Genomic DNA, 23,177 nt, shown 5'->3' on the forward strand with positions numbered 1-23,177 from the left:
GGGAGCGTTTCCAGTGAGCGGCCTTCGTGTCCTGTGAACCAGGCCGCTAACATGAAGCAGGTGATATAAACACAACATGGAACAGCTACGTTTACTCAGAACTGAGCTGTAAAACCTTTAGTAACGTCGTCACCATAGTGTGACAGTTGGCAGCTCATTTCTCGTGTGCGCCCGTTGTGTGGTTACGACAGCGTGCAGACTGATAATAAAACATAAAGAGCGTGTAAAAGGAAGTCCCGGACATTAACGGGTCTCAGAGGGCTGAATGACGTAATGGTGATGTTGAATTTTTAAGAATCACCTTACGAGAACTTCAGTTCTTTGCATGATGATTTTCCAAGAGTTCTGAAATGATCTGAAACTAGTGGCGACGTGGAAGATATTCAACAATCTCCGACACTGTCGTATTCTCTGGAAAAAGGCGGGCAGTAATGGTGACCGGCTGAGTTTAACATTCATAAACTCAGTTAACGTATTCATCAGGACTGTGTTTTGTTTAGATTGACAGTGACAAACAACCCACCGGCTGTCATCAGATTCTGGTTCAAATGTTGCTAAATCCTGAGAGAAAAAAGAAAAACACAAATCTCAAATGTGAAAAAGCCTAAATTGTTCTAACAAGGCATTAAAATGAAATGAAAAAGCTATGTAGAGAGAAATATCTCGGGTGTAAACCTTTGTAAAGGTGTGAAAGTGGAATGAAAGGCTTTCATAGCACAAATGTTGAAACAGACAAACGTTTCCCTTCAAAACGATTTCCTGAGTATTTTTAATTTAACTTGATGTAAAAAATAAAAAAATGTTTTGATTGAATTCTCTAGATTTGAAGGAGGTCTTGTTCCTAAGCACAGACACACATGCACACAAACCCTCAGTTACCAAGAGACAGTCTCGCTTTCTTTTCAGTTACTTTGGAGCTAAAGGTCGTTTTCCAGCCTCCCGAGTCCCTGAGACACCGGAGACAGGAAGTGACGAACGCTTTAGGTTGCTGCAGTACAGCTTCAGCGCTCAAATCAGTCAAATCACTCACAGTTCAATGTGACTGTATTATTCCAGATCTCCTGCTTGGATCATTTAATCTGCTAGATTATAAACCTGTTCCAGGTGAGGTGCCGCTTTGATCCCCTGAGGCCAATCAGGCCGAAATCCGCTTCCCATTCATTTCTACGTGGAGCGGTGTGAGACGCCTCTCCTGATTGATCTTTGACACGTGAGATCACGACACCCCTTCAGAGGACATTTGTCATGGCACCCCGAGCCACCCAACCCCCAATATATCACTCGTAAATGTACACAGATGCCTATTGGTTTTAACAATATTATATTTTACAGTATTGTTATTAATTGCAGGTGTGACTCCACTGACAGCTGGTTTCCTGTCGTCATGTTTACCAGAGATGAGAGAGACGATGATGGACACCCGTCTCCCAGAAGCAGCCAGAACCCGTCCTCTGAGCCGTCAGCCGAGTCGTGTTGCGCCTGACTTCAGATTCAGGCCTGTCAGACCGCGCTGAGGGCCGAGATGTTTACAGCGTCCAATCTTTCCATCGCTACTTCTCTGACTGCTGAGCTCCTGAAAAACTCCCGAGCTGGAAAGCGTGTCGTGTTACTATGACAACCGGCAACCCTGAGTTGTCATGTCATTAGTTCAGTGCCAGTGCAGTAAACAATGTGTCCCGCTTTGGCACTGAATGTTGCCGTTAGAGACGCGAGTTTGTGCCCGTCACAGGCTAGCAATGAATTACTGTTTAAATTACCGCAATTATAACCTGTCACCCTAACCAGGTGTCTCACTGTCACCCTAACCAGGTGTCTCACTGGCACCCTAACCAGGTGTCTCACTGGCACCCTAACCAGGTGTCTCACTGGCACCCTAACCAGGTGTCTCACTGGCACCCTAACCTGGTGTCTCACTGGCACCCTAACCATAGTTTATATGCCATAACCACATCTTTCCCTGACTTTCACCATAACAATGTGCAGATATTGTAGAAAGTGTTTGCACTCGATATGCGGTCACTGAATGCAACCTGGGCTTTCACAGAATCGTCCCATATCAACCTGCTGGTGTGGTGATGGGGAGGGGTTTCACACCAGTTCACACCTGGGTCGCTCACTCGACTGGGTGGTTGGCCCTGCCTGTCCCGATCCTCTTCTCGCTCTGCACTGACCCTCTTCTCTGGGTTGGTGGACAGAAACTCAGCCAGAATACCTGAGGGATGAGGGCCCATCCCTAACCTCTCCTCTCCCCTCTCACCTGTCCTGTCGCTGCCCTCGGTGTGCTCCCGCCATCTCCTGTCACCCGACTCACACTGGTGCAGCTGCCCCTCACCCCCCCATTAGTCACCGGGTATATGTACCGACCCCCTTTCCCCAGCAGTGCTGAGTTGTGCTCCACAGCCTCGGTGTTACCTGTCGACCTGTTTATGACTCCTGCCTGCCGGGTGTCTGTTGGTTAGTTTGCCTTCCCTCGCTGACTTCCTGTTACTGACCTCTGCTCTGAAGACGTCTGTACGAGTCCTCCCATCTGGGTTCAGAGACATTACAGTGTCTTTATTTTGAAATGTGGTCTACACACATTGTGACAACATGGACGAGACTCTACAGTTACAGTGTTACTGCAGTTCGACCAGCATGCGTCTTGATGTTGTTTGACATTAAATCCTCACATCGACACGCTGTGAGAAGCAGATGAAGCAACCTCAAGAAAAAGAGCGTTGTTCTGCGTGACCAGCTGGTTTGGAGAGGCGTGCGCCAGTCAGCCAGATATTTAACTTTAGAGACAATATACATATCTGTTTTTTGTTTCTGTTGGTTCGTTTCCAGGACTTGATTTTCAGAGCAGCGCACATTTCTGGAAAAAGCCTCAAGAACTCTGAGAACTTTCTTGCAGAAGATAAACACAAAAAAGCACAATATCTCTATCGGTTAAGTTCCTCTGGCTGCATTCATTCTTTGAAAGGCTTAAGTGTCTTTTAATCCACAATCCACACAAAAGTAAATGATGGCAACTTAATAATGTGACCACAGAACGCTGCATGAATGTAAAAATGCTCGATCATTTCAGAGAGCAAATATGACGCTGATGGCGCTCAGATCCATAGAGACAGTTCACTTTCTAATTCTCCTCCAGCACAATGGCTGACACATGGTGGAACTGTTTATCCTGCTGTATGTTTGAGGAAGATAACAGTGACTTTCCATTGTTGTGAGACTCAATAATAAATGATGCATCAGACGCTCACCTGCTTGACTTCCCACGTTTCCTTTGTGCGGCTCTGACGCAGCGTTTCGTTCAGACTTCCTGCGAGGCACCTGAAAGCCATTTCCGCTATTCTTCCCTGCACACTCAGTCCCAACAAGATCACACAGAAACCCCTGCCGGATGCTGAGCAGCAGGACTCCACCTGTGCTGCATGCTATGCTGGATATTTCCGTGTGTGACCCCACACGACAAAGGTCACTGTCGCACACATCCTGCCCCGTTACAGAGGCTGTTGTTCATCGGGCATCGTCCTCCGCGGTGAGGGATCCCTGAACAGGTCATCTCTGACTTCTTACACTCTTCATTTCCCCCTTGATATCTTCTCCATCAGTCACACATCAGGCCGGTGGTGAACAAGCCAGCAGTTTAGCCAGATTAGCTGTCAGCAGTTAACTTGAGTTCACTTATTAGCAATGGAAATGTTGGCCAAAACTACAGAAATAAGACACAAGTTGGGTTTTACCCTGTCACACAGCTAGAGTACAGAGTACCTGTTTTTATCTTTATCTTTAACAGTGTTTGGGTTCACATGCCATCAGCGAGCTTGTTATCTGCTTCCCCCTCATGTTCTCTTCCCTGTCTGGATGGTACTTGCTCTGATTAGTGTGACCGTGTGTGATTATCTGAAAGTCAATTACCTTTTCATTGTAAAGAGTTTTTCTGGTGTCTTTTATGTGGGCCTGAAAAGTCACACTTTTATCACAATTAAGGAGTTGATATTTAAACATCCGCCTGTCGAGTCTCCTCCTCCCCTTTGTTATGTTTTAAAGGCAGTAGCTGCTCTCAGACACACAGCAGGGGGGAGCGCTTGTTGCCTTGTTAGCTGTGCTCTGAGGAAACTGGCTCCTATTACTGGCCTGGTGTCACTCACCTTAACCCGACTGTCTGGGGGAAGATGTGCTGGGTTCTCACCAGAAGCTGTTGCGGTGAAACCTGCGACGTCCTGTGTCGGGACGCCACATGATTCGGCACCTCTGATTCCCTCCTGTAGGATGCAGCATGGTGTCAGTCATGGAGGAGCGCAGACGCACATTCAGAAAAATATGCTTCTTTGTCATTTTAACAAAACAAGCCAAATTGATTTTGTAACTTTCTCCTTATTATGAAAATAACATCTTATTGAACCAACCGGGTTTCCTAGAATTACTCGACAAATTATATGAGAAGTTTTGAAGACTTTACCACACAAAGTTATTTTATCATTATTTAGCTGTTTCTGATCAATCATATTGTTTGCGGCCCGACAGCCAACGCTCCGAGGCCCTGTGCCAGTTTGTGACCCGGGGCTGAAGAGGGCCAGTGAAGCTAGAAACGTCACGTCTTGCCTCACGATCACGAAACCTTTTTGCATCAAAGCAGCCCAGGTGGTTGCTGTGTGTTTCCATGGTTACAGTGCAAACAGGAACAGGATGACTTTCCACGGTGAAGATTTGATTAAGAAAGATAAGAAATATAGGTTAAGTACAAACAGAGCTCAGGTGCACTCAAAGAAATGCCTCAGCTGAATGTATTTTATCCACGTGGCGAATTTCCACGTAAAACTATTACATTAATACATTAATATAGCCATATATCATCTAATCATGTTTGTTGGATGTAATCAAATTGTTTCTATTGGAATTATCACAATGACATCGAACCAGTGTAATTTTCCTGTAAATCAAGCTATATTACATTGTACATTACATGTAACCTTCTGGTAGATCTAACATAACTATGTCACATTAACCCAATGTGTTTTTCCTCGAGTCATTTATACCAAAATGACTCTGCTCCAACGCATTTTATCTTTTGGCTGCATTTCACTAATTCAACACGTTGTTTTCATGCATGTCTTTCACATTGTTAACATGCCTTCACAGATATGCAGTCACACTATGTACACAAATAAGTAAACAAATCAAATAGCCTTTGTGTTTATTCATTTCATGAATTTAACAAAACTGCACAATGGCAAAAAAAGAGGCACAAACAACTGTACCCATGAGACCATGTACGCATTAAAACAGGAAACAGGGATGTGCTGCTCGCAGAGCTCTGTTGGCCACGTCACTGCAGAACAGAAATTGGTCTGCACGAAATCAGCTGATCACTTTTAATGGCAGGGAGGAACGGAACAAGAAGAATCAGCTACCATGAGCTGTTAGATTAAGAGCTGCAGGTGCTAGAGCTACAAATCCAGCAGTCCATCAAGGCAAACAACACCTTTTACCTCGCTGTGCCGTCCTGTAGGCGAGGCCCCTCGTGGCTTGGCAAGGATGTTAGGTGTTAATGGTTAGAGAAAAAGACAGAGACTTTGTCAACTTTCACAGAGGCGAACTCCAGATTTAGACCGTGGCAACACTTTGCTACAACTAAATAACAAACACGCATCAAAATTGTACATATTTTGTTGCTGCCTCACAACACGAGCCCACAGTTTGTGAATCACATTTAATTTTAGGTTCATAACACCTTTCTGTAATTGAACAACTGGAAACAATACATCAGCTGATGTAAGCTTAATGCAGATATACCAGTATCAATGTGTTGGCCTGACAACAGATGTTGAATCAGAAATCCCGAAAAGATGTCATTTTGAAACTGTCTCCAAGTAAAAAAAATACAAATGTTAGTTACCAGAGCCGTTACCAGATCCACTCAAACATCTCAAGCTGCTGCTTTTGGACTCTGGCAGCCTCTGCCCATCCAGAGTCCGCAAGAGTTTTTGAAAGACCTGGAAGGCTGGATGGGCAGCTCAGACCCAGAGCATAACTGAGGCCCGTGAGCACTGCGCAGGCACAGAGCACTACTCCTTCAATCCCAATCATCACGTCTTTTGGTGACTGCTCTCCGCCCTCTGCCTGGACCACACAGATCCCAGGACCACCTCCTCTTTCTCAGCCTGGTCACGGTCCTTGAAGTCACAGAACGCACACACAAAAAAGAAGAAACATGTTTGTGTGTGTAATGGTCAAAACCAACAAAAACATCCCATTAAACACAGAGTCACTGAGGGCTGGGGCAGAGTTATTGTAGTTTTGTAGTTTTTTGTTAATAGTCCTGGATTTAGTCTAGTCTTGAATTAAGTGAACCAATTTCCAGGAAGATGAGTGTTACAGGACACCAGGATTAAACAATTACCTAAAGCCCCAGAAATCTTCGCCTTAAATATGCAATAAAAAACAAGTCTACAAACACTAAAATACTCGGTAAATACTTACTTGCTGACAATTTCAAAATGCCCCAAACTTATGATGACACAGTTATTGTTAGAAAACGTCTGAAACACTCACCAAATTCTCACTTTGGCCACCAGAAATCCCAAGTTCTGGCGGTCCACAGCGGGAGCGTGACGTTTCTCCTCTCACCGACACTGAGTAACTTCACTCTCGTTACATGTCCAACCTGGGCAATTAAGATTTGTTAAAAAAAAACTAAATTACACCTGGTTGTGAATGTATCATATTGGAATCGACCTGAAATGCCATCCAATGAATGTCCAGCAGTTTTTTTGAGTGTGTAGTCACATCACAACATACCACCCAAAGCATCATGGTAACTCTGGTGGCAAAAACTAAAAACATATTCAGACCAAATGGAAATAAGAAAGAGAAAAGTCTAATAAATCTATACAAATCTTGTCATCTGTACATTGAAATAGTGAAAACAGAGCAAAACAGTCAAGAGTTTTATTCCTTAAAACGTAAAACAGAAAAATCCTTAAACATAAATGATTTGTTGCCTGGAAAATACGTATGATTATAGAAGTTAAGAGATAAATCAGTGGTAGTGTGAGTGTTTTAGAGCTCTCCCTGTGGAGAAATTAAGTGCTATCCATAAGTCGTGAGAATGACTTCATGGAGGTGGGAGCCAGCTCTCACTTCATTGCCTCCACCCACTTTCAGCACCTGAGGGTTACATCACATTCATGTACTATAAACAACAATAGGAAACAAAAGATCCCATGACATGGACGTTACACACCTCTTATATCTTGTTGCAGAGCCGGTTGTGATAATGTAATTCACAGCTGTTTGCAGGATGTAAAAAGTGCTTTATTTTTCACTCAGTTAGATACCTGTATTCAGCTGCAGGAATCGAGACGAACGCCAGTCCAATATTCTCTCTGTTAGCTTTGTTTGGTCTCCAGCAGCTCCTGAGGGAAATATCTGGCTCTTTAGCTGCTAAAGGCTCCACTATGTTCACCAGCTAGCTAACTGTGAGCATGTATGGAAAGCCAAGTGGACCATAAACATCTCAGAAACGTAGTGTACCATCCAACAGGCTCGTTACAAAAACGCCTGTCGAGGCTACAATGAACCCCTCCGCAGGCGACAATCGTAGCCTCGGCAGGTGACAATTGGAGCCTCGCCGAGACGCAAAGAAAGAACTGCCCAATGTGGGACTTGAATCAAAGGTCAGTGCACTAACACTGAGATATCTGCATAAGGGGAAATATCAAGTATTGTATTGTTGATAAGTATGTTTCTTTGCTTTTTATCTTGTCTTAAATGCTCTAAGCTGCTGTAACAGAAAAAAATCCTGCTGGAATTAGTAAAGTACTCTATCTATCTTACTTGTGTTGGCGGTATGATGGCTTTTAGCCTTTATAATTATAATTGAATAATAACACCTAATTTTGTTTTATGACCTACAATCACAATAAAAATGTTTTTCGTATTCATTTTCAAATGTTCTGTTGTTGATGCATGGATTATAAAGTAATGCAACAGCATTTTATTGTATTGCCTGTTCATGTGCAGCTGAGTGACCCTAACGCATCATGTCTATTTTTAAAATGAAAACACTTTAATTTTAAGTTTTCCTCAGGATGTACTTTGGACAGTAAAGTCTGTCCTCAATAATTAGAAAGATCAATGGCATAGAGCCGACAGCAAGCACGCCAAAAGTAGTTACAAACAATGACCAATAGGTGTCGCACTGTATGAACCTCCTCATCAGGATGGATATCTTGACAGCTAGACAAAAACAACAACAACAACAACAACAGGTGCAGTAAATAATCTACAGAGCCAGTGAGCATCATGCGAAGCCTCAACTATTGTAAGTCAGTAAAGCCTGCCTCACCTGCGTGTGGCTACAATTGTCGCCTCGGCAGGATACGATTGTAGCCTTGCCCAGGGGTTTACTGTAGCCTCAGCAGGCGTTTTTGTAACGTGCCTGTTGGATGGTACACTACACTTCTGAGATGTTTATGGTCCACTTGGCTTTCCATAGAGTACGGTAGGTTTATCTCTGGAAACAGCTGCTGGAAACCAAAACAGCAAAGTTGTTAAAAGCAGTTGAAAGAGGCCCAAAAGCTCCCTAGAGCTGAATATTCTCTGTGAATGACACCATTTGATGCATTATTCAAATAAAAATATTGATTAGAGCAGCTTTAATATTTGCTGTGCAGAATAGTATTTGGGGTGTTGTATATTTTTGCGTCCCGGAGGAGAACAGTGTCCTCCATAGAACCAGCCTTTTGGCTCATTACGTAAAGTGTCTGCTGGTTTTGAGATGATGCTCAGTGCCACCAGTGCGAGAGCCAGCACTGGTGAGGAGCTGTTCTGGTGTCATGCTGTATCTTTTGTTATACTGTTACTGTACTATGTGTATAACAGTCGGTGTGTTTCTGTTTCCTTGCCATCTTGTGCCCAGTGGGTAAAAGTTAAACCAGTATAGAGTTGAAAACACTCCATATCCATGAGAATGTAAAATACTGAAATCTGTAATAGTATCTCATCTCAAACTGACTTCAGTTGGTCTCAGTGCTGCATTCAGAGACCTGAATGTCCTCCGATTAATGAATTCACAACAGAGGAAACTAAAGACAAGAGACACCAAGAGACTAGCGTCTCCATATCTCCATCCATACGGTTCTACCTCAGCGGTATCGGCCTTCAGGTTGCCGTGGTAACACGCACAGAGATGTGGTTGTAAGCGTGTCTGAGTCAGAAGCTAAAGTAAATGTCCCTGAAACTTGTGAAAGATACTTATCCGGGAGCGGAACAGGCAAAATAATACAGCCAGAACTTGGCTCCAACACAAAACCTCTGCAGGCAAACAGAGGGGCAAGGTCAGTGCCACACACACACACACACACACACACACACACACACACACACACACACACACACACACACACACACACACACACACACACACACACACACACACACACACACACACACACACACACACACACACACACACACACACACACACACACACACACACACACACACACACACACACACACACACACACACACACACACACACACACACACACACACACACACACACACACACACACACACACACACACACACACTCACACACACACACACACACACACACACACACACTCACACACACAGCTGCACCATGAGTGTGAATGGAGCATGAATACCCACCTCCACTTGATCACGATCTCTCTGAACACTCACACACACACACACACACACACACACACACACACCTCTTCCTGTGCAGCATCACTGCTTTTGATTCTCTTTCAGTCAGACGTGTAGGATTTGAATTTTTTTATGTCTAAAACCAATATTATATCAATACATTACCATTATACTGCTAATCAAAATGTTCAAATCTGATCATTTTCATGCTGAAAGTGTTTCAACGTGTCCTCCAGCGCTTCACCATCAGCCCAGACTTTGAGGTCTTCCTGGACCTCATCATCCAAGAGACACTCATTCTTCTTCTGATGCTTGTATCTCAGTATACTGACTTACAGACAAAAATATATGACCGGTGCAATTTACACTATGTTATTCCAGTTCAGCCACAAGAGGTCAGGAGTGCATGCTTTATATTATACTATGTGTGAAGGCTGCAGTGCAGAAACACACAGAACATAACATACCTGAGCCGAAGCTACATGTATTCACAACATTTGTAGTTTAGCTCTTCTTCTTCTTCTTCTTCTTCTTCTTCGTCTTATTTTATTTTTGCATCAGTCAGGGGAGCAAGCAGCAACAGAGATGTAATTGTCTGGTTTCTCTCCTCTTCATTGTCTGCTCTCTGTACGAACACGTGTCACTGTTGAACCACATTTCTCTCATTATTCGTTTCTCTGATGTTCGTCACCCACCAGCAGCATTTCAGAGGGAAATGTTGCGCTTTGTACTGCGCCTCATTTATTTCACAGTTATAGTTACTAGTTACTGGACAAATTAAGATTTTATATATAATATGATGCCCTGTTACAGATTAAACAAGCCAAGCGTATGTATGAAGTTAAAATGAGCTGCACCTCGACCAGCCGCTGCAGTAAAATGCTACTTACACATTTATACATCAGTAATAATAATCTAATGACATAATATCTAATAACAGCCACAGGGGACATTGTTCGGCATTGAATACTTTTACTTTTCACACTTCAAGTACATTTTGCTGATATTACTTACATCATTTTACTTTTTCAATGCAGGACTTTTACTTGGAGTATTTTACTGTGTGGTATTAGTACTTTAACTGAAGTAGAAGGCCTGAATACTTCCTCCAGCACTGTCTACTATAAATACATTAGACTGTTAATTAATAATTGATTGCTAAATAACAGTCATATTGTACATATTCTTTATTATTTTCTTTTTTTTATATTCTTTAATATCCTATCCCAAATGTTATATTTAGGATTCTTGACCTGCAGTACTTGCTTTATATTTCTTCATGTTTATTGTTTTGCAGAGCCGGAGAGAAGCCCCACCCCGAACCAAGAGCAAAGTCTGGCCTCCTCACCACTGCTGCCAACCGGCAACTGGAAGCCTGGAGGACTCGCTGTGAGCCTGCAGAGGTGGGCTGTCGAGGGTCCGCAGGGCGCTCGCTCTGCAAAGCCTTTGCGCTTCTTGAGAGAAAGCCAGTAGGTGGCTGCGGATCAAGAGGGCAGATCAGTGGGCGAACGCTGCTGGGACGCAGGCTGGGATTTGATCAGCCCCAGCTGGCTCGCCTGGGTGAGGGTGTCTGATGCTGGAGCACCCGAGGACCCCAGGTTCCTGCCCAGCACATCTGCAGGATGTATCTTTCATGTTGCAGCAACACAAGGTTTTCTTTTTAGTTTTCCATTGTTCTTTAGTTCACAGATGCAATCTCAAAATTGTCACACTCCATTTGATGATGTGCAGTTGCCTGTTTCAGATGGCCACGCTCCAAACCTGCTGTGATGGAGACGGACGGGAGGCAGTGAATAGCACAAATCGGGATGAAAGGGGCGCACACTTTGAGACAGTCTCTCCTCAGAGGCTTTAATGGTGTTGCGCTCGGTTGTACACTATAAATGAAAGGAGGTACGAACTCTGCCTTCTTTGACACCACACACCGGACCAATCTCTGGGTAAAGTCGGTGGGATTGTTGATAAAAAAATAATAATAATAATAATAATAATACTACAGCAGCTCTGCAATAAATCCTCCTTCATGAAGGTTGTAAAGTTCAGTTTGCGTTGAAGCTGTTCTAGAAACGTGTTGATTCAAGTGTCGGATCATCACAGAGGATGCAGTTTGTGCTGCTGTTGAACTGCATCGTGTTGCACCGAGAGGGGTTTCTGTTGTTTAGCCCACTCTCATTGGCTGGACAAAATAATGGAAACAGCTGTCAGTGTAACGCAACTGGCCGCTGGCAACAGAGTATACATGCACTTATTTCCTGCCTTTTATACATTTTAATGAATCGAGCAAATATAAACAAATCATGATAAAATTGGTTATTGTGCTTTCCACAATAATTGGGGTATAACAAAAAATAAAAATACAATGTAAACCTCTGTAGAAATCCTACCTTTTCCTTTCAGGTTCCTTTATATAAGCTATGCCTCGTACCTTATAGATAATAATGTTGTACTTGCATCTTTACTCAGCACTGTGCTTAACGATCTAATTTTTGACTTAATTTAGGACAATATGAACTGTTAATAAAAATACAGATTAAATACATTTTGAATCTAAAAATGTAACCAGCTGTACCCATCTTTAGCCCTGAGTAGTGTCTGCAGGTATTCCTTTCAGGCTGCACACAGCCTGAGAGGCGAAACCCAGGACGAAAAGTCCTCCAAGCACTACTACCCATTGCTGCTCGTTAAGCTCATTGCTCTGAGCCACAGTGATAACTGAAGGAGACTCAGGTGAACACATCAACATCTCAATCAACTCCTCTCTTCTCTCATGCGGAACATGGCAGCTGGACGGCAAGAGGACAATGTTCAGACAGACTTCAGTAAGAAAATCAACCTCCATCACTGGGGGGGCGAGGTGTCACATCCCCCCAACACATGGAAAACTGTCACCTCCAATAATGGCCTAATGACCAGTCATCAAATGTTTCCAAAAGCTAAAAGAAAGCTGTAATGTCCCCTCCTCAGTATTCAGTGATTCCTCTTTAGAGAAGTTTGCCTTTAATTGAAAGATATATATCAGTGAACTGTTTGTCCTCTTGTGCCCGTGTCTCTCGTGGTGTTCCCCCGTGTTCCCTTTTAGGCCCACTTTGACTTGCATTATGTGTATATATAGAGTATATATGCTTCTACTGGCGTCTGTTTTAAAAACACTGCATCTCCTACCATTGTTACGCTGATGTCCTGCAGCCGTATCTTCTCGTCTCTTTTAAATTGTCTCCAGGATGTCAAATGCTGGACGGTCTAAAAATGTCTCCAGCTTAGTAGAAATATTTGATTTAAGCTTTAAGCTTTGACAAACAAATAAATCTGTTGTTAGGAGGAGCTTTTTCCACACACGATCTGTTGTGAAAATAAAACCCTTTCTCTCTTCTGCAGATCTAGAAACTGCAATTATAATAATAATTATTTTGAAACTGACCTTACAAATATTTTAATTTCACTGCAAGATTTTCCAAACGCTCTTGTGTTCACTCAAATAATGTTTTTTAAATAATATTGAGGCCATAACATGACACGCTGATGATACCTTTTCAAAGAGTAAAACGATCTCTCCTCTTCTCTGCCTCCTCCCATAGTTTTATGTTCTGAAGCAGCTCATTATTTAACCACCTCCATCTTTTCAGATGCAGCCTTGCAGATGTTCTTGTCTTTCTTTCGGTCTCCCCTCCTCGTCCTCGTGTTTGGCCCTGATTCGTCCTCTGAAATAAAGAGGCTGAGCGTGTAGGAAGCTGTGGCGTGTTCCAACACCTCACGCATGAAGGCAAGCCAAGGCCAAGCAGCTCTGAGTTTATCTTAATTAACGTCTCGTCTCACAAGGCTTAAAGTCCAAAACCACGCGATCAGCCAGAACAGCGTTTGATGGAAAGAACAACAAACATATGGGCATCTCTTCTACAATTAAGCTTTATTAAATAATATATAATAATAATATATATGCAGTGTGTTTACAGGGTGGTTCTAGAGGAAAGATTGTCAGGTCAATAAAATCACCCTCGGAGAGCATGAATGTGCAGCACATTCGATGTCAGTACAAGTGGGCGTTTTGGTTTGATGGGAGGCTGGATTACTGACTTACTGCCCTGTGGGGCCCCGGACCGTCGGGGGGCCTGACGGCTCCATGTTCGTTATGTGGTGTTTATGGTGACTTGATTAATTGCAAATCAGTTTGGTAATACTTTTATGCACAGCAAAAAACCCAATATTAATGAAAATGGCAGGGCACGGAGTGATCCACGCCATATAACAGCAATGTCCCTGGTGCAGCTCTGGTGTTGCATGTCAAACGCCTCTCTCTCCCCTTGTTTCCTGTCTGCCGCCACACTATCATCACCCGCAACCTCTTTCACTGTAATCTGATAAAGATATAATCTTTTTCTATCTGTCAACCTTCTAGAAGTTTTCTGTGGTAAAGACGAAGCACGGTTATATACTGTTATTTTTTGTGCTAAAGAAAAGCCTGAAGCTCATTACTTTTGGGACAAGTAGTCACATGTGACACTTAAGCAGTGAGAAATAAACTAAGTATGCAGCGCCCTGCAAAGCGAAGAGTCTGTGGTGCTTTGTCCTCAGTTAGATTCTTGCTGATTGCAGTGCAGTGGCCTAAGCCTCGGTAAATTCCCCTTTTGATTAGAGGCACAAATAAAGCTTCACTGGCCACTGAGCTGTGACAATAGACAGTCTGCTCTCTAAGTCCAGCCAGCCTGGTATTCAAGGCAATGAATGCCACAATGGGATGGCATAATACAAAAGCAGGGCTTGTTTTCATCTGACAGTGTTGGGTTTTTAGCCCTGCTAGCAAAAGCAAAGGGCTCTCAGGATGGCAAATCACTCTGATGGTCAGTTTGCCTTTGGGCTTGTTTGGATTTAAGGAATAGCAACGACTCCAGGGGCCACAAACAGACTAACAGGCTGCACACACTGCCGCACATTATCGTGGGTGTCAACTCAAACCAGCAGTTTTTTATTAGTTCCCCAAATCAGCAGGTTCCTGCTAGTTTTTTTGTTTTTGTTTGCACACATATACAACGGCATAAAACCAGATAATAGCTGATGCAACAGACCTCAACTTCAGAAAAGAAGAGAACAAAGAAAAATATACTAAACTAATAAATACAACATGATTTAGCAAATTACAAAGAAAATAAATGACAATAAGAAACACACAAAATTAACAGAAGAGTTCACAAAACAACAATCATGTAAAAAACAGATAAAAGTAAAGAACTAGTCATGAATTAAATGTGATGTGCCTTTTTGATATTAATGAGAGCTTATTAAGTTGAAACCATCGTGCAACTCAACATTTCCTCATAAGTGTGTAAATCTGTCTGTGATAAAACATATTGGTGTTGTAATCATTAAGATCAGCAGTGTCTGTGGGTGCAGCGTTGCATGCTGCAACAACCAAAAACCAAATGGGTGACTGAGGGAGGAGAGCACCCAGCAACTGAGCTCCGAGAGGGTTTCTGAAGGAGCACTGGCACACAGGGCCCAGGTGTGTTGCTGATGACCCTCTGCCCCGCCCACCTCCAGTACCTGCAAAAAAAGCAGCCACACAAGCCAAGTAACGGGCGGACAGCGTGGAGAGGGTCGTCTCAGTATCATCAGCAAACAAAATGGTACAAGAGTCATGACAAATCATTCCTATAAATAAGAAATAATAAGGGTCCTAAAACAGATCCTTGTGGCACCCCACATGTTATATATGACTCCGTTTGAAGCTCAAACATTTGTTATTACATATTGCTCCCTCTCACTCATATAACTAGTTAACCACTTTAGTGTATGACCTTGGCCTGTTTTAATTTGGCTTACAAAATATCACGATTAACGTCAAGCGCTTTAGAAAGATCTTAAAAAAAAAAAAAAATAAATACTGCTTTTTAAAGATCTTTAGGAGCAATACCAGTTTCCATAGATCTGCCAAAAAATGTGAGTGAGAGGTTCCAGAATATAATTAGATACCTCTTTTACTAACAAACTACTAATTTCATCATGACCAGCAGAGGTGTGGTTTTTTTTACATTTTTAATAATATCCCTTACTTACATCTATTTGAGTTGGATCAAATAGTAATTTACAAGGATACTGATTTTCAATGATTTAATATTGATTTTTATATGTAATATTTTTCGGAGTCATTTTCTGACAATGTTGATTAGCCACACTGTTTTTGGCAAATAACTTAATGGTGTGCAAAGTAAAAAAAAAAAAAAAAAGAAGTACTATAGTAGAAGCTGAAGGTCATACCTCATCCTCCAAGCTTGCGGAGGCGCACTGTCATGCCTCTTTGCGTCTGAGCGGCAAATAAATGTTTATTTAACTACTAACTACACACACAGCACAATAACTACTAGACACACAAGCAAACTAACGACTAGTAGACACTCAAATGAACGAATAAATGCAACCACGAATGAATGATATAAACACAGCGATGAATAATTAATAAGTGAATTAATGATCATTTGACACTAGAGGATGCAGTGAAAGCTTATTTGGTTGGCGATATTAACTTGTGTAAACACAGGAAACTGCTATGTGGACAAACTTTAATAGTTTGGGAAAGTCAAGGGAGATTATTATTAGTAATTAGTAATTTAGCCATCATACCTATGCTGATGGGAGATCCTAATTTGTATCTACGTAATTGTTCCTATGAAGCATCATTTACTATGATAAAGTCTTGATTCCATAACGTTTTGTCACGTTGATAAATCACTGTGCACACTCAGTATTTACATTATATACAGTGCCTGGAAAAAGTTTTCAGACCCTTGATAAAACCTCACTTTGTTACAGGATAAGAAATAATGCTGTAATATTTCTTTCCAAGTTATGTCTTAATTCAAAATATGACTACTGATGATTTTTTTCTACTTTAAAGATCTGAATACTTTTGCAATGCACTGTCTGTGCATCAGTGTGTAATGCTAATGTTTTGTGGGCAACAGCCTGAGGATGGAGAAGGAAGGTTTGGCGACAGGGCTTTCAGTCCACAGCTCCATCCAAAAGTACCTGAGGGAGGAGAAGCCTGACATTCTGCACATTTTTGATGTGTGGTATCTGGATAAATGTGTGTATTTAATCTATGTATACAGCATGTGTTAAAAATTATTATGTTTTTCCGTTTAGTAAATCTTGTAAGGATGCTTTGTGATGTACAGTTATTGTAATGATTTGATACCTTGTCCTAAGCAATCTCAAAGAAACTGGTGAGTTTTCTTCTAAACTGTGGGCTTGTACAGACCTTTGAGACAATGATTAAGGCTCACTTAACTGTGAATTTTGTAAATCTTAGGTACAAAGGTTAGCGAGAAGCTAACTGGTGTCGATGGTAAAGGACACCGTCAAGATGAGCAGCACAGTCCAGACCTCCTCCATCGAGTCCTACCACGGTCCTGGGTTGAGGTTCTGCCCCCAAAATGTGGTGCACTCATTTCACGGGATGTTGTGCAGGTACGTGTTTGGATGTTTTCAAATCGAAGAAAAGTAGCTGAAATGCACATTTCAGTTAGTTTTATTGTATTTTTGCTTCTCCTTGCTGCTCTGCATTACAATGAGAATGCACACAGACCTCCTGCACGCAACCGAAAGGGCAACGTCAGGGTGAAGGGGAAGCTTCTGAAGAGGAAGAGGGGAAACTACTCAGCTGACATCTTGAAGACGCTGGAGTATCTCTGCCAGGAGGTGACTGCTGATCCCAAGCCAGACAAGGACCTGCTGGCTACTATCCCAGTGCGCCCTCCCCTCAGCTCCAAGTACGAGGACGCATGTATCTTGTTTTAAAAGGCCACCGCATCTGCATTAGAGGATAGTGTTGGGTCGCTTTCACACCGCCACCCGGTGTTTGTTCCAGTTGAATCCCATCCTTGTGCTGCCTTGGTGCTGTTGGTTTGGGTCGGTGAGGGTGCCCTAATTAAACCCTGGTGCACATCAGAGTCTGCTCGAAAGAGGTGATCAGTTCCAGGTGAACTGTGGAGTAGTTCATTTGAAGTGATAAAGGTAACTGTACGTTAGTTAGAAAGGGGTTTATGACCTGCTGTACACGGTTGGTATTGCTCATAATGTAGTTATGATATCCATTATTTGCCTCTACCTGCTCGGTGATCATTTTAAGTTTACGAATAATTGTTAATAAAACATTTCACATGTAAGTAAGTGATGCAAGCACCCACTGTCACCCCTACAATATTGATATCGAGGTATTCAGTCAAAGACAATACATACAGTCCTGCCTGCAGCTGTTGCACGCAGCCTGCAGGACCCTTGGACTGAGGCACACCCCTTCTAGTCCAGGGTGGGCCGTCATGCATTGTATCTCTTGCCCCACCTCTGCACACTTGGCCATGACCTAATTCACACAGTGGTAGAGACACGTTGACCAATAACTAGGGAAGCCTAGGGAAGGCAGGATTCCACCACATGTTATTGGACAAAACAGAAATGTACCTGATCGACTTCCCTACGGCACACATGCTCCCAAGCTTCTGGGGGCTTCTTAAATGTAGAGAAGTAAAGCGCTGCAACGTGAGAACAGTCTGTAGTGCAAACAACAATAAAATCACAAATGGACTTTCACTGTCAGCGCTCGTGTGACGCTCGTGATGGTCCTGGGCCCACTGGCCTTGAGCCACGCACGGCTTCTCACAGTGTCACCAAGCACCAGTCGTCTATTTCAGTCGTCTCTTTTGCCTCCTTCCCTGTCCGGAGATTTGCATAGATGTGGGGGGAAGAGGGGCGACGCCTCCACAGGAAGCAGAACAAGAAAACTGAAGTCCGTCATCAAAGCATGTGACAGCAGGCACATACTGTAGTCTTTTATTCTCATGTTTTCAGCACGTTGTGCCATTGCACTTTGTGATTATGTTCCATTAAATAGGCTGTTGAAGTTTATGAATAAGTGTTTGGGCACGCCCGGCCGAGTGGCGCTACCCAGCAAACATTTTGAAGTTGAAAAAAGGCGTCGGGGGGTTGAAATATATACGTCAGGTCGCAATTAAATTTTAAAAAATGGATTAAAATATTCCTGCAAATGCAGTGGTTAAGTTCAAGTTCCGAAATAGTTTTATTAAAGTTCATAATTATTCTATAAATGTTACTTTAACAGGCTTCATAGCCTATATAGGCCCACTGTGGTTAGTGATTTATTTTCATGAATAAAAATGTTTAAAACATCTGTAAGTGCTCTCTCCTGTGCATCAAATATATCAAAACACTGTGCAGAATATCACCGCAGGTTACCTTCTGTTATTAAACCTGTCAGTTTCTTTTTTTAAAGATTTGTTTTTGGGCCTGTTGCCTATATTGGATAGGTACGGCTGAAGAGAGACAGGAAATGTTGGAGAGAGAGGGATGGACGCCTGATATTAGTCACAGCCCTGCAGAAATCTGGCTTCCCGTTAATATTCCTGCTGATATTGTTATACCTGATACAACAGGTTCATCTGCGACGGGCCTCTCATGTGACCTGCTATTATTTTATAAATGTTAAAATATTTGTTCAAAGATATAATGACCACTCATGATTATTGATGTTTTTATCAATATGTGCTCATACAATAAACATGTACCTGTATATACTAAACTGCATGTACTGGTCACTTTCAAAAACATGTTTGCACACATTACCTGCATCACGTTTCTATCACTTTTATGTCATGGATATGAGAAATACTGTATATCCTTATATATTTAATGCTGTACATGTCTTCCTTATATCTTTAATACTGTATATGTCCTTATATATTTAATACTGTACATGTCCTTATATATTTAATACTGTACATGTCCTTGTATCTTTAATAAGCAGCTACATACTCTCTTCATCACTATCACTCTTATTTAAATATTATGTGTACCTGCTTCACAGTGGCTGTTCAGTGAGTCTGAACTTGAATCTGAATTTAAGCAGTTTTCATTCTACAATTTAAAACAAATGTTTCTTAGACTCACTATATTTCTATTTGTACTATTTTTGTACTGGATAAGTAAAAATAAAACATAGATAACGAAATAAATATAAAGAAAAATCTGCATTAAAACAATAAAACAAAGCATGTAAAATCAGAACGGAGCACGCGCCCCACTTCAAAACAAAAACAAACCCTCGCGTGCTCGCGGTTTCCGCACCTCTGCGACCGCAGCGAGCGGCGCTCTCTCTCCGCCAATCAGCGCGCGGAGGTGACCCCGCCCTCTGTTCTCTGCGCGAGCTGGAACATTTTGTTTAGGAGGTGAAGCAGTTCCTGCACCTCCCGGAGCAGCTCCGACCTGTCCGCAGCCCGGCGCTTCACCTCTCCCGACGGCAGGCAGCTGGACGTCCGGGCGGCAGACTTCTCCCGTTTCGAGTTAAAGTGATGAGTGATAGACACGCGCTCCCTTCATGCTTACTTTCATCCAAAAAGAAGTTATGGATATTTGTGACGGGAAGAAGAGGAGAAAGGTAAGCGGCGGTGTGCGGGGCTGCAGGCGCAGCGAGGCCGGAAAGATGAAGCGAGAGCTGGGCAAAGTCCTCCGCTCCCGCACGGTGGAGGACAATAATCACACGGAGCCCATGCAGGAGGAGGAGGAGGAGGAGGAGGAGGAGGAAGAGGAGGGCGACGACTGCTTCTCCATTAGCTTCCTCCGGAGCGGCCGGCTGGAGCCCGCCGTGGTGATGTCTCCCCGGTACAGCCTGCTGCGGGAGGTCGGCCGGGGAAGCTACGGGGTTGTGTACGAGGCTATAGCCCGGAGAACCGGGGCCAGGGTGGCGGTGAAGAGGCTCCAGTGCGACGCCCCGGAAAACGTAGAGCTGGCTCTGGCCGAGTTCTGGGCCCTGACCAGCCTGGAGAACCGACACCAGAATGTGGTCCAGCTGGAGGAGTGCGTCCTGCAGAGGAAGGGCCTGGCCCAGAAGATGAGCCACGGCAACAAGAGGTCCAAACAGTACCTGCGCCTGGTGGAGACGTCACTGAAAGGTATGCAGCCCTCAGCTGTTCGCGGTCTGCAGGACTACAGCATGCAGAAAAACAGAGGCAGCTCCCAAACATTTCTTAAAGAACCCCCATATATATGTATATGTGTGTATATGTGTGTGTGTGTGTGTGTAACTTTGCTCATGACAGTTATTCTGTCACTTATTTAATATAAGGACTGTTTACATTAATGGTTTGAGTGATGTGTGCAGTTGCTCCATCTTAAACTAAATCATAAACTGTGTGTGTGTGTGTGTGTGTGTGAGGCCGTTCACTGGAAAAGGCTTTTGTTAATTTAAAGTCACAGCAGTTCCTCCTGCAGGCTGCTATACGTTACCCACAGGAGTGTGTACAGCGTGTACTCTCAGTGTTTCCCTGCTCAGAGAGAACACAGTGTACTAGCTGGCAGCATGTTAACCCGTCGCCTGTTGACTGAAGCCTCAGACACTAAGCAGTGATGTCACACTGTCATGTGGGATATTATAATAAAATACTGCGACTTTATCTTATAACCGCTGCAGTTTTAGGTATTTGTATCATTGTTGTCCTCAGTCCAGTTTGACCTACTTATCACCTCCTGTGTTATTGCTCAGCAGGCCTGATAGAAAAATAGATATCAGCTGTTAAATATATTTTCATAAGATTGAAATTTAGCATTGAAATACCAGTGCTGACCCGTGCTGTTTATAAATCCGGGGTTGTGACTAAATCAGTTTACAGGCTTTGCTTCTTTTCCTTTAATAGCCTGGCTGTTGAAATGAAATATTAATCTAAGTGATAATGCAGAATTTGGGGAAACAACGCAAAGGACTTGTTTTTAATCTAAATTCCCTCTTCGCTCGTGTGTCAGTGCGGGGGAGCAACCCTGTTTGGACATTTTGAAAGCCAGTTTGGCTGTAGGAAGAGACAGGAATCAGGAAGTGCTAATGTTTTCAGTAAAAGACTTTGGGATCCCGGTCTTAATAGTTTTCTATATAACGAATCTGATCAGGTAGTGGACTTGAGAGAGGTGCCGTTTCACAGCAAAGGCCAAATATTGACCTAGCGTGAGTATGTTTACGCCACCGTGTCATCTACTGACTAAATCGATCAGCAGGTGAGATGCATCAGGATCCAGGTGGTTTTCTTGCTGCTGCTTGTGAAATATGCAGAAGTGTGCAAAGGTTTGAGGTTTGAAACCTCGAAGGCGACACTCTTTGAAGTGGAAGTGATACAGCTGAAAGTATGAACACATCTCTCTGTCTGTTACATGCAATCACAGACCACTGATACTGGTGTTGCTTCCTCAGGAGGAAAACCTGAAGTCTTTAAGGGTCCCACAACAAGTCAAGTACCTGTTTGTCCTGAAACCTGTGGATGACTGAAGACGCAGTTCGGTCTCAAGCCCGAGAATCTCGTAGCTCAGTCAGAAAATAATTAGCGTGTCAGATACTGTGCTGTAGTGAAAGTAGCGCTGTACTTGTGTATGATTAAACGTTGTGGGCTTGCAGTGGGTGTTTTTACACTGGTCCTGGTCCTGGTCCTGGCTCAGAGCACCGCTGGCTTTGAGCTCTAATAATCTGACTAAATGTCAAGGCTTGACTGCTGCTGTCTCTCTAATCAGCTCATATCTGTCCATCTTCAATGTTCACGCTGCAGGGGAGCGCATCCTGGGCTACCCAGAGGAGCCGTGCTACCTGTGGTTCGTCATGGAGTTTTGCGAGGGCGGGGACCTCAACCAGTACATCTTGTCCCGCCGGCCCGACCCCCAGACCAACAGGAGCTTTATGCGGCAGTTAACAAGTGCCGTAGCTTTCCTGCACAAGAACAACATCGTCCATCGCGACCTGAAGCCAGACAACATTCTCATCTCGCAGAAATCTGGTTCACCGGTTCTCAAAGTGGCCGACTTTGGCCTCAGTAAAGTTTGCGCTGGCCTAAACTCCAAGAACAGCGAAGACCACCCCGCCGCAGGAGCAGGCGGCAGAGGCAGCAACCAGAACAACATCGTCAACATAAACAAGTTCTGGTTGTCGTCAGCTTGTGGCTCGGACTTCTACATGGCCCCCGAGGTGTGGGAGGGCCACTACACGGCCAAGGCTGACATCTTCGCCCTGGGCATCATCATCTGGGCGATGATCGAGCGGATCACTTTCATCGACGCAGAGTCCAAGCGTGAACTGCTGGGCACCTACATACGGCAGGGCACGGAGATCGTACCTGTCGGGGAGGCTCTGTTGGAGAACCCCAAGATGGTTCTCCACATCCCTCAGAAGGCCAGGAGCTCCATGTCCGAGGGGGTGAAGAAACTCCTCCAGGACATGCTCGCAGTCAACCCTCAGGACCGACCAGACGCCCTCCAGCTGGAGGTGCGGATGGACCAAGTCACGTGTGCTGCGTGACGGCCCCCACCTCCCCAAAACCTCCCCTGTTTTACCCTGACCAGTCAAAGAAGGGACCCCTTTCCTTCCCAGGTAAGCCCGACTTCCTTTGATAACTTACTAATGTTACTTACCATCTTCCTACCTTTAGGAATGTTCTCTTTAAGGTAGTCGAGTACAACTGAAGAACCTGCAGGTTT

General features: G+C 43.6%; 1 protein-coding gene and 1 long non-coding RNA gene across 2 annotated transcripts; one reads left to right on the forward strand and one right to left on the reverse strand.

Annotated features, from left to right (window-relative positions):
• Nucleotides 1-5,165: 5,165 nt before the first annotated feature.
• On the reverse strand, nt 5,166-19,644 carry LOC122883746. The gene is made up of 3 exons (XR_006379703.1): nt 10,133-19,644; nt 6,541-6,652; nt 5,166-6,161 (listed from the first exon to the last, which is right to left on the reverse strand). It is a non-coding gene; the product is annotated as an uncharacterized LOC122883746 (long non-coding RNA).
• A 258-nt stretch (nt 19,645-19,902) lies between these two features.
• stk35 (serine/threonine kinase 35) lies at nt 19,903-23,070 on the forward strand. The gene is made up of 2 exons (XM_044212848.1): nt 19,903-20,620; nt 22,256-23,070. Exons 1-2 carry the CDS (start codon nt 20,047-20,049, stop codon nt 22,996-22,998), a joined length of 1,317 nt encoding a protein of 438 aa, XP_044068783.1. The 5' UTR covers nt 19,903-20,046; the 3' UTR covers nt 22,999-23,070.
• The last annotated feature ends 107 nt before the right edge of the window (nt 23,071-23,177 follow it).

Source organism: Siniperca chuatsi, linkage group LG10 (genome assembly GCF_020085105.1).
Source record: "Siniperca chuatsi isolate FFG_IHB_CAS linkage group LG10, ASM2008510v1, whole genome shotgun sequence".
Taxonomy (NCBI): domain Eukaryota; kingdom Metazoa; phylum Chordata; class Actinopteri; order Centrarchiformes; family Sinipercidae; genus Siniperca; species Siniperca chuatsi.

Coding starts and splice junctions, on each gene's coding strand:
- stk35 (XM_044212848.1), top strand. CDS start 20,047: ATGCTTACTTTCATCCAAAAAGAAGTTATGGATATTTGTGACGGGAAG. Junction 20,621..22,255: donor GGTGGAGACGTCACTGAAAG/GTATGCAGCCCT, acceptor TTCACGCTGCAG/GGGAGCGCATCCTGGGCTAC.